General features: G+C 38.4%; 1 protein-coding gene across 2 annotated transcripts; it reads left to right on the top strand.

Moving 5' to 3' along the window:
- The first annotated feature begins 6,947 nt into the window (after positions 1 to 6,947).
- Positions 6,948 to 11,703, top strand: LOC306898988 (nucleoside hydrolase-like). Of its 2 annotated transcripts, none has more exons than XM_079464933.1 (7): positions 6,948 to 7,239; positions 7,362 to 7,447; positions 7,542 to 7,726; positions 8,554 to 8,733; positions 8,821 to 8,932; positions 9,076 to 9,212; positions 9,478 to 11,703. In XM_079464933.1, the coding sequence occupies exons 1-7, from the start codon at positions 7,160 to 7,162 to the stop codon at positions 9,823 to 9,825; spliced, it is 1,128 nt and encodes a 375-aa protein (XP_079321059.1). In that variant the 5' UTR covers positions 6,948 to 7,159; the 3' UTR covers positions 9,826 to 11,703. The 2 variants fall into 2 exon arrangements, with proteins under 2 accessions (XP_079321059.1, XP_079321060.1); XM_079464934.1 differs by having other exon boundaries at positions 6,950 to 7,101.
- The last annotated feature ends 215 nt before the right edge of the window (positions 11,704 to 11,918 follow it).

Below are 11,918 nucleotides of genomic sequence, written 5' to 3'. Positions count from 1 at the left end.
CATTTGTATTAAAAATAATTTGTGGACATTTTTGTGGAATTATGAAGTGCGTGTGAACTGTGAAAGGGCTTGTGAACTGGGGAGTTATGTTTTGATAATAAAAGAAATTAAAGATTTTTATTAAGAACAGGATTTGATCAACACTGCGAGGGAAGTCTATTTCTTTTTTATTTACTACTTCACCTGCCTTTGAAAATATTCTCTCACATGGGACTGACGGACTAAAAATTATAGAGCAAGGCAATAAAGATTGTGATAGACACCCAAGGGTAGTAGATAAAACAATACAAATAAAAGAATAAGGGAATTGAATGTTATTCTCTGCAATAGCTATATGCATGATCCATCTCAAATGTAATAAAACACACACTTGGACACACACACACACACACTCAATACAACGAACAGTACCTGAGTGGGATGCATCGCTTCCTGTGGCTCCTGTTGTCTCTGGTTGCGGTGAAGGGATTTTAGAGGATGTTGATGGTGTGTTTTGGGCTGCACGTATGATTGCAGTACATTCTGCTGTGAGGCGTTTCACAGCAGTCTGTGCATTTGACTGGCTGGAGAAACCTAGTCAAGTCAAGTCAGCTCTATTTATATAGCGCTTTTTACAAATTTCATTGTTACAAAGCAGCTGTACAAGAAAACATTGACTAGAAGTAAAACATAAAAGGTTATGGAAGTCAAAACACACGTCAAATATCAGACACACAAGAAATTCCTATATGCAGTGTTAATTAAATAAGACTATCAAATTCTAGCAGCCCCCCCGGCCAGGCAAACAGTGCAAAACAGTATGCAAACGGTGGCGAGGAACCCAAAACTCCATTGGAGGAGAAAAAAAACCTCAGAGGGAGACCAGGCCTAACCAGGGGATTCCAGTTCCCTTCTGGCAAAAACTGCTGCCTCTGCACAAGCTCGACAGTGCTTGCACAACAAGGCAAAATAAAAAACAAAGTTAGATTTAAAATTATCATTAATAATCTAATAGCGACTGAAGTTTTGTAGAGTCGCCACGTCCTTCGTCCAGCATTTGTCAGGTCTGGGAATGGATTGCGCCCTGCCCGCTCCGGTAACCTTGGACTGCGTCCTGCCCGCTCTGGTAACCTTGGAACAATGAGACAAGACTGGCTGAGAGTAGAGTACTGTTCTGCACTCTTTGATGCAACAAATGCATCAGTTGTTATTGGAAGTGTCCCTGGATCCGGTTGATCTAACTAGTGCAGCCTAGATCTTTGAAATATATATATTTATTATGATAGTCTAGTGTATGCAAGAGTAAAAAGATGCGTCTTTAGTCTAGATTTAAACTGACAGAGTGTGTCTGCCTCCCGGACAGTGCAGGGAAGACTGTTCCAAAGTTTAGGCGCTAGATAGGAAAATGATCTGCCGCCTGCACTTGATTTTGAAATTCTAGGTAATACCAACTGACCTGACACCTGAGAGCGTAGTGCACGTGATGGACTATAATACGTTAGAAGTTCTCTCAAGTAGTGAGGAGCTAAACCATGCAAGGCTTTATAGGTAATAATAACCTAGAGATTTAAAGCGCGGATCAAGCAAAGTTGCTAGAGTCATGACACTCAAAGTCTCATATGTAGACATCCACTCAGAAAGAAGTCGTATGAGGTTGTTGTACAATTGCAAAGCTGTCACATATTGAACCTGTGAGGTCTTTGAGGTAATTGCATGCCTCAGCATTCGTATTAGTGGAATAACCTTTGACCCTGACATTCTCTTCTCTTCTCTTCTGAGAATTCGGTGGAAGCCTCATTGAAGTGACACATTACACCAAGACATTCATTTACTATCTGGTACTCTTCTGAAGTCAAAGGTGCGAGGTTTGTCATCAAAGTTACCAAAGCAGCCCCTCCTGGCTCACTCTGAGCAAAGAGACGCTCTAACATGGCATATGTGCTGTTCCAACGAGTATCCACCTCCTGGATCAACTTAATATCCAGTAATCCCGGAGTTTGTTCTATACCCTTCTTCACAACCAAGTTTAGTGCATGTGCTATGCAGTTTGTGTGGCACAGATTCAGGATGCTGGCACATGCTGTCATGTTGGCAGCAGCATCAGTTACCAGAAATCTAACTTTGTTTTGAATGCCCCACTCCTCCATCAAAGCTCTCTTCCCTTCAGCTATATTTGCTGAAGTTTGAGCATTTGAAAACTTTCCCACCCCCAGTAAAAACTGTGGACATCTGATCATTTGTCACTGCCAAATAAGCATCAATATGAAGAGATGTCCACATATCGGTTGTGAGGCTTACAGCTCTGGCTTTTCACCTCTTCTTTTGCCTTCTCTTTGGCCTCCTTGTATTTTTCATCCACCTTTTTCTTTAAAGGGATGATTCGCTGGAAAGACGTGTTTTTCTTTGCCTTTGGTGTGTTATAAGTCGCCCATGCATGTATTAGACACGTAAAATTGCAAAAATGTAAGTTTCTGAACAAAAGATGTACTTTATCTAGAAGTGGCTCCTCACCCAGACTTGCCTGAAACACCTCGTGTAAAACCACACCCGGTCAATCTAGGTCAGTTTGAAACACGATTTGACCAAGACCGCCCAAATCTAAATGCAAGTAAGGTGGGTGGTCTTGTAAATGGCGCAGCCATGTCGCGGAGACCATGTGTGTTTCTTTGTGAAATGGTAAGAGACGTTACATTTCTGTGCAGTAATCGACCAATCACTACGCACTAGTGAACTGGCCAATCATAGCAACCTCACTTTTCCGAGCCATGAGCTTTGTAAAATATCAGCGCAGAGCAAAAAGGAGATATAAACATGCATGGTATGTGGGAAATACAGCGTTTTTTTACCTTAAATCGTGTATACCCATTGTATTACACCTAAAGCAATAATTGTCATGATCCTGCCTCTCCTTGTCTTGGTTTTCGAGTCATGTCAGTCCCATGTGTTTTGTGTGGAAAAAGAGCATTGTTTTGGTTTGTCACGCCATGCTCTCTCTCCGGTGTCGAGTCCTTTAGCCCCGCCCCCTTGTTTCCCTGTTAGCGGCCCATTAGTGTTAGTCTTGTCACCAGCCCTGGTCCATCTTTCCCTTAGTGTTTCATTCCCCTCACCTGCCTCGTGCAATCCTCCTGTTAGCTTTCCTTTAGTGTTTCATTCATGTCACCTGCCACCACTCTCCCTGTGTCATCAGTCCTTGTTAGTGTTTCCCTTTTTCAAGCCTCAGTTTCCCTCTGTCTCTTGTCGGTTCATTTTGCACATTTATTCTTCCTAGTCTGTCTGGATTACACGTGTTCCCGTTTCCCGGACTCAAGTTTGTGGACTTATAGTTTATTATTCTTAAAACCTTGTTTGTTTTGTCCCCCTTGTGGGAAGTTTTACTTTTCATTTGTGTCTTGGTTTTTGTTCATGTTTTCCCCACCGTGGGTCTTTGTTTAAATAAAGTTTTATTATTTAACAAACAGCTGCCTGCGCTTGGGTTCTGTCCATACCTCATGACAGAAGGCGTGACAAACCAAAACAATGCTCTTTCTCCACACAAAACACATGGGACTGACATGATACTGCCACAAGACTCGAAAACCAAGACAAGGAGAGGCAGGATCATGACAAATAATATTCATTTTAGCCACGTCAAATTACCCCTTTAATGCCTGGCGGGAAGGAGGAGTGTAGGTTGGATCCAACATCCCTACAAATTCCTTAAAGCCAGAATCTTCAACAATTGAAAATGGCTGGTAATCTTTAACTATCATATTGACCCAGGGTTATTCCACAGTCCGTCATTTGTTTTTCTGATCCCTGAAAAACAAAAAAGTATTTAAAATACAGTGAATCAAGTAATACATAACTATGCACTACTACTTCTCATTGTAAAGGCATAAATTCGCAAGCAAATGATCGACTGATCAGAAGTGTTATTCCTTGGTTGACACTACATGGTCCACTTGTATGGAAGCAAATAAGAGACATAATGTTTTGAAATTTAATAGCCAATGAATACTTGAGTTTGAATTATTTTACTTTGGAAACCTTGTATCTGAATTTATTTGTTTCGAATTTACCTCTATGAAATTTAAATATGAAAATTCTTGATTTCCATTTTAAAAACTGGAATTTAATGCTCACAAATTCAGATACAAAACAAAATCAACTTACAGAATTTCAGATAAAATACATTCAGGTTGATCAAATTCGATTGCTCTTATTCAGATCTAAAATTTCAAGTTAATATTTTTCAAAGAAAACATATGTCTAATTCGACTGCTCAAATTCAGATCGAAAAATTCAAGTTAAATATTCACACGGTAACATCCGGGCTACCCAGGATAGGAAAAACAGTTGAGCCCAGAGCCCGTCTGCAATTGAACCGCACCATTGAACCGAACCATTGAACCGAACCATTGAACCGAACCAATGAACCGAACCATTGAACCGAACAATTGAACCGAACCATTGAACCGAACCAATGAACCGACGTCGGGCGGCCTATCAGAGAACGTCAACCTGACTGTCTGTCATGATCCAAGAAGAGGCAAAGTCACGTATATTAAACCTGTAAAGAAGATGACTTCTTACGACAAGCCGTTTTGACATAAAAACCTTGGGTTTGACTATCCATAAAATATATTTTAGATAGTTTTAAATGTATTTCGACGAGTCATAATTGTAATTTCACTAGTCAAATTGATAATTAGAGATATCTGCATTTATAATTGCGCTAGTAAGAAATATTATTCGAGATATCTGTAAATATGTTTTGACCAGTCAAAACTCTATTTTAGATATCTGTAATGACCTCATAGATATCTAAAATTATCGCGTCACAAATACGCAAAGTATTTAAAGATATCTCTAATTCAGTTTCGACTAGTCACAATTATATTTTAAGATATCTGAATCGTGCCTGCTCCTAGTCGAATCTGCTGTTGTGTGACGTGAGACTTAATCTCCTCAGCTCCTCCCCCACGCCAAAACCAAAAGCGCAACGGCTAATGCTATCACCTTGGCTTCATCGGAACACAGCAAAGGAGACAACAGGCTAGTTTTTTTAAAAACGGATGTCAATGGGTTTTGTTCGCTTTTACGCTTTCTCTTAAAGACCCTTCGATCTAACTAAAATAAGGGTTTCTTATCTATGCCAGAGCCCCTCCTTATACCTAGTGCTAACGGCTAACAACAGTAGACAGCGTTTGTAACTTGTCAAGGAGAGAAAAGAACTGAATGAAGTACTTAAGGGATTATTAAATCATATATGGAGGCAGTCATGTATGCATAGCGCTGAGATTTTAATTGCAGTCATATTACAAAGCAGACCAAACAATGTGTAATATTCAATAAAGACAAAGATCAGCAAACTGCTCGTTTTGTTGTAATTTATTTTTTATATATTTTTTGAAGAGACATGAGTGAAAAACATTGCAATTATATACCAAAACGTGAAAAAGTACAAATAAGCACGTGATAGACAAGAATGTTGCATATATGGCACTTCAATCATGACCTGCTGGCACTGAGATCCGAATCGGCAAATTTCTGATCACAAGTCCAACGCTCTAACCACTAGGCCACAGACACCTATACAGATGTCTCGTTCTCGCTTCTCAGGGAACCGAGGTTACGAAAGTAACCGGAGACGTTATCCTGCTGGCTATAACGTGTTGCCTAGCTGACTTACCTACATAGAGAGACGAGTCACACAACAAACCATAGCTAACAGTTATGTATTCCAAAAAAATAATCAGCAACAACATACTTTTGTTCTGTCGAGTCTGATTGTACATAAACAGCAAACTACCGGATCGCCTTCGTTTTCCCTAGAAGTCATCTTCTTTACAGGTTTAATATACGTGACTTTGCCTCTTCTTGGATCATGAGTCATGACAGACAGTCAGGTTGACGTGCTCTGATAGGCCGCCCGACGTCGGTGCGGTTCAATTGCAGACGGGCTCTGGGCTCAACTGTTTTTCCTATCCTGGGTAGCCCGGATGTTACCATGTGAATATTTAACTTGAATTTTTCGATCTGAATTTGAGCAGTCGAATTAGACATATGTTTTCTTTGAAAAATACTAACTTGAAATTTTAGATCTGAATAAGAGCAATCGAATTTGATCAACCTGAATGTATTTTATCTGAAATTCTGTAAGTTGATTTTGTTTTGTATCTGAATTTGTGAGCATTAAATTCCAGTTTTTAAAATGAAAAATCAAGAATTTTCATATTTAAATTTCATAGAGGTAAATTCGAAACAAATAAATTCAGATACAAGGTTTCCAAAGTAAAATAATTCAAACTCAAGTATTCATTGGCTGTTAAATTTCAAAACAATATGTCTCTTATTCGCTTCCATACCACTTGCAGTAGATGTGCTCATGTATATCTCTAAAATGTTTCAACATTGGTGATGTGTTGTTATTGTAAGAAAGCTGTTGAGAACCAATAAGGCACTCAACCTACAGGAGGTCACGTGTGTTAATGTATTGTAATTATTTTCATATACTGTATGTTATGTAGGCTTATTACTTAACATAATACATTTTATTATAGATTAAAAATGCAAACAATACACATGTAAATAATTGGTCATATTATAACAAATTATAATGATTTATTCTTTAAAATATTTTTAATGAAGAATAATAATAATAATGATTATTATTCGCTTACTTTGTTTTTTGATACAACTTGAAAATTATGCCAGACTTCCGAACGACCTCTTTTATTATTTTTATGTATTCATTTTCTCGAACTGCCTCTTTTTTTATTTGTATATTTTTTTTCGAACGACCTCTTTATTTATTTTTTCGAACGGCCTCTTTATTTATTTCTTCGAACGACCTCTTTATTTATTTATTTTTTCGAACGGCCTCTTTATTTATTTCTTCGAACGACCTCTTTAATTATTTCTTTCTTTCTTCGAAAGGCTTAGGTTGGCTGGTTTGCGTTATTTTGGAATCAGATTACGCAGCAGGAACGAAGCTTTGGACGTCACCGATCACGTGATTTAGACCAAGACACATCAAGCTCCGAAACAGCGCCGTCACTAATACAAGCTTCGAATCCTCGACGCAGAACGTCCCATCACTATTGAGTGCCACTGACTGATATTTCTAAAAGTTGGTGGCCGGTAAGTTAGTCGTCAGTCTACTGCAGTGTTCTTTATATTTGAGGATTTGTTGTGTCCCATGTTCTCCTCAGCACTGTTGACATATACTTTAAGAAGTGCATCACTTAAAAGTCTATTTACAGGTGTGAGCAAAACCCGGTAAGCATCGCAATCGTAGTATCAGTTTGGTTTGTTGTCACACGTCTATGGTGCTGTTTTAAAACAATAAGATGACGTAACACGTCCTTTCACGTGAACTCAAACTCCTCCTACACTCACAGATACAGAAAACTCACGAGCGCGTTACAACTCTGTTTAAAGATTAAGAGAAGTCGTGTACAGGAAACGCATCTCAACTTCACTACAGGTAAGGCGTGAGAAAACTTCTCAGTATCTGATATTTCGTTCACGTTCACCCCTTGTGGACTTTGAACTCAAAACATATTTTTATCTTCATCTAGAAGGCAACATGAAGAAACTGCTTTTGGATGTTGACAGTGGGGTGGATGATGCTCAGGCTATTATGATGGCTTTGGCAGTGCCGGATGTACAGATACTGGGCATCACCTGCGTTCATGGAAACACTGAAGTAGATAATGTGTGCAAGAATGTCCTTCGCATCCTGAAAGTTTGTAAGCGTCTGGAGGTAACCTGAACTTGCTTGATCGCATGCTTTTAACATCCCGATCTGATGCATCCCACCTTTCAGTTTCTTATTAATCACTTAAAACTCTTTCAACTTTTAAAGTACCGAGTTCGGGGAGCAATAAGCGATATGTCACAAAAGAGCAATAGTACATTAGCTGCCAATTCAAATTTACTAGTTTCAACAAAAGCTAGACCAATACCTGTTGAGAGAAGATGGTTAGTTTAAGTTTTATTTTCTTCATTTGTCATAACTAAAATGTAAAATTACACGAGTACCTGTCTATTTTTTCAGTGTTGTCAAAGTTTATATTTTCATATTTAGAATGTATTGATATGTTGTCTCCACATAAAATATTGTGACATTATCATGCCTTATACATTTTTTCTCCTACTTCACCCAAAAATGAAAATTCTGTCATGTTCCAAACCTATATAAATCAATTGAATTGTTTGGTTGAACAGGGAGATATTTGGGAAAATGTTTACATCTGACATTTCTGGGAAAATTATTGTATATATGTTTTGTTCTGTTGAACACAAAAGAAAATATTTTAAAGAATTTGGGAAAACAAACTGTGTTTTTGTTGTTATCAATAATGTTCAGTTCACAAATTTATTGACTTTTGAAAAATGAACCAGGAAAGGGTGGTTTTGGTGACAGTGTTGTTTTTATAGTCAATCATGATCAAAATCTGACAGCAAACTTTAGCTATACTGTCTGGGTTAAAATGGCTTTGCAAGATTGAAGGATTTCACTCTGCTTATTACACAGTAATGCATCCTTGTCCAGCACCTGTTATTAGAAAAACTGAATTTGTGTTTCAGATTCCTGTATTCCGTGGAGCAGTAAAATCGCTCTTGGGTCGGCCCACCGATTCTGGAGAGTACCACGGGAAAGATGGACTTGGAGATGCCCCAGACCCCAACGCTCCTGGTTTGGATCTCATCCAGGCAGAGGGAGCCGTGTCAGCCATGATTCGTATAGTCAATGAGAATCCCGGAGAGGTCTGTACTGTATGATTATTGAAATATTTGGTAACAGATTGGTCACATATTGAGACCTTTTACCACAATTTATCTTTGTTCTTCAAGGTATCTCTAGTGGCCACGGCTCCACTGACCAATCTGGCTTTGGCAGTGAAACTTGACCCCTCAATCGGCCAGAAACTCAAAGGGCTTTACATTATGGGTGGAAACACAGATTGTAAGTCCCTGACACTTATATAGAGATATGTTACACTGTGGCAAATATTTTTAGAGGTAGCAAGGGTTTGATCTGCACTGCTGGTCATTTTATACTATACATTTTTTATAATTTGGAGAATAACAACAAATATGTATCTCTAGCTCGAGGGAACATCACTATGTGTGGAGAATTCAACTTTGCAGAGGATCCAGAAGCAGCTTACATTGTTCTGAATGAATTCCTTTGCCAAACATACATTGCAACCTGGGAGTTCACCTGTCGAAATAAATTACCCTGGGTAAGATCTTCTCTTGATGGTTTAGGCTTGCCTGTTGGATTTAATTTAGAGATCGGAGCCCTCTCCCTGGACAAGGGAAGTGATCCTGGTTTGGGGAACAATACAGATCTCAGAGGCCTCTCCCTGGACAGCACGCCAAATACGCATACAATATTCTCTGCTTGCTTAATTGCCGCCTATTTAATTATTTGCTAAGGTGAACTCGTGAAGTATAAACTGGGATGTACATATAATACCCATTTATATTTTCACTTGTCTGTTTCAGGACTTCTGTGATGATTGGCTGGCCCAGGACACAGATAAGGCTCGGTTCATGAAGCAGATCTTTAAGCACAGCATGGAGAAGAGCCACAACGAGGAGCGCGTGATAACACTGGTGGATGGGCCTGGCTTCATCTCCTGTGATTCTTATGCCATGGCAGCAGCCATAGATGACAAATACATTGTTGAAACTGACCATAAAGCCATAACGGTAGAGCTCGCAGGCAACTGTTGCAGAGGAATGATGGTTGTAGATCATCTTGAGCTTATGCAGAAAACTCACAAAGTCCAAATCCTGAAGAAGATGGACATGGAGAGGTTTAAACTGCTTATGATGAATGCTTTAAAGTAACTGTTAATTAGTAGCATCATGGCCATACATGTCCTTTGTCCTACTACTACTATTATTATTTTGTAATCAGGGCCTAGGCACAACTTTTTTTACATAAAGTGATAAATGGTCTTGTTTATGTTATTCTACATTTATCTACATCAATAATAATTAAAATATTTCCAATTAAATCCCATAAGTTGACTTTACGATATCCTGAATGCCACTTTGACACCAGCATGATACCCCTTAATACAAAGCATCAACTAGAACGGCAGCTCACTAGTGACTTGAAAACGGAGAAACTGTGTTAATTGAATAAGATGTAATATTACAATTGATAACAGCGTGTGTCTCCTGCATCATCTTTCGGTGATTTGTAGGAGACTTCAGTGGTGAGCAAACATTTAAAGGAGTGCTGCAACGGTGCTGTCTTCTCATGCTTAGCATGGTCAACTGTGCTCGATACACTCCCCCAGTGTTCGTACAGGTTTCAGAAAGTTGTTTTGGAACACATGCGGATATTTACTGCGGTCAGGCCAGCCTCCACTTTTATAATGACGGTCAAGCCAGCCCTCACGGTGGTTTTTGTGAGCGCATACATAAGACATTACGGTAAGCGCGCGGTAGGACAAATTTCAAAATAAACGCTATTTTGCACTCTATAATTTGATAGTGTTGCTAGGGCAACGAGCAATGTTAAATGTTAAAGGGTTGATATGCAGTTTCAATATTGTTCTGGGTGATTTCTAGGCCGCTGTTAAGGTATTTTGGTGGTTACAAGAGTGTTGCTATGCAGTTTGTGTGGCGTTCTGGGTGGTTGCTAGGCCGTTCCTAAGGCATTCCGGTGGTTGGTATTGTTATTTTTTGTTATATATACTGTTTTATCTTATGTTTTTTTATTCTATTTATTTTATCCTTTATGTTCAGATAGGTGTTAAAAGAAAACTACCTGTTTTGGGGAAATGATTTCACTTCAGAATCATAGTACAACATCTCAGATTGTCCATCATGCAATATCAGGACATTCTGATGTGGAGTTTTTAAATAAAAGTCCCCTGAATATCCTATATACACAGTTTTTTCTATATGTTCAGATAGGTGTTAAAAGAAAACTACCTGTTTTGGGGAAATGATTTCACTTCAGAATCGTAGTACCATATCTCAGATTGTCCATCATGCAATATCAGGACATTCTGATGTGGAGTTTCTAAATAAAAGTCCCCTGAATGTCCTATTTGCAATGTTTTTTTTCTATATGTTCAGATAGGTGTTAATAGAAAACTACCTGTTTTGGGGAAATGATTTCACTTCAGAATCATAGTACAACATCTCAGATTGTCCATCATGCAATATCAGGACATTCTGATGTGGAGTTTTTAAATAAAAGTCCCCTGAATGTCCTATTTGCAATGTTTTTTTCTATATGTTCAGATAGGTGTTAAAAGAAAACTACCTGTTTTGGGAAAATGATTTTATCTCAGAATCATAGTACAACATCTCAGATTGTCCATCATGCAATATCAGGACATTCTGATGTGGAGTTTTTAAATAAAAGTCCCCTGAATGTCCTATTTGCAATGTTTTTTTCTATATGTTCAGATAGGTGTTAAAAGAAAACTACCTGTTTTGGGGAAATGATTTCACTTCAGAATCGTAGTACCATATCTCAGATTGTCCATCATGCAATATCAGGACATTCTGATGTGGAGTTTCTAAATAAAAGTCCCCTGAATATCCTATTTGCAATGTTTTTTTCTATATGTTCAGATAGGTGTTAATAGAAAACTACCTGTTTTGGGGAAATGATTTCACTTCAGAATCATAGTACAACATCTCAGATTGTCCATCATGCAATATCAGGACATTCCGATGTGAAATAAAAGTCCCCTGAATGTCCTATTTGCAATGTTTTTTTTCTATATGTTCAGATAGGTGTTAATAGAAAACTACCTGTTTTGGGGAAATGTTTTCACTTCAGAATCGTAGTACAACATCTCAGATTGTCCATCATGCAATATCAGGACATTCTGATGTGGAGTTTTTAAATAAAAGTCCCCTGAATGTCCTATATACACAGTTTTTTCTATATGTTCAGATAGGTGTTAAAAGAA

The sequence above is a fragment of the Barbatula barbatula genome (genome assembly GCF_947034865.1).
Source record: "Barbatula barbatula genome assembly, chromosome: 9".
NCBI classification, from domain to species: Eukaryota; Metazoa; Chordata; class Actinopteri; order Cypriniformes; family Nemacheilidae; genus Barbatula; species Barbatula barbatula.
Note: the sequence above shows the minus strand (reverse complement) of the source record. Positions and strands in the feature narration are given on the sequence as shown.

Bases quoted from the DNA above. Each gene is read 5' to 3' on its own strand.
- LOC306898988 (XM_079464933.1), top strand. From the start codon at position 7,160: ATGTTCTCCTCAGCACTGTTGACATATACTTTAAGAAGTGCATCACTT. The intron at 8,734-8,820 runs GTCTGTACTGTA...TTGTTCTTCAAG, and splicing joins TCAATGAGAATCCCGGAGAG to GTATCTCTAGTGGCCACGGC. The intron at 9,213-9,477 runs GTAAGATCTTCT...TGTCTGTTTCAG, and splicing joins GTCGAAATAAATTACCCTGG to GACTTCTGTGATGATTGGCT.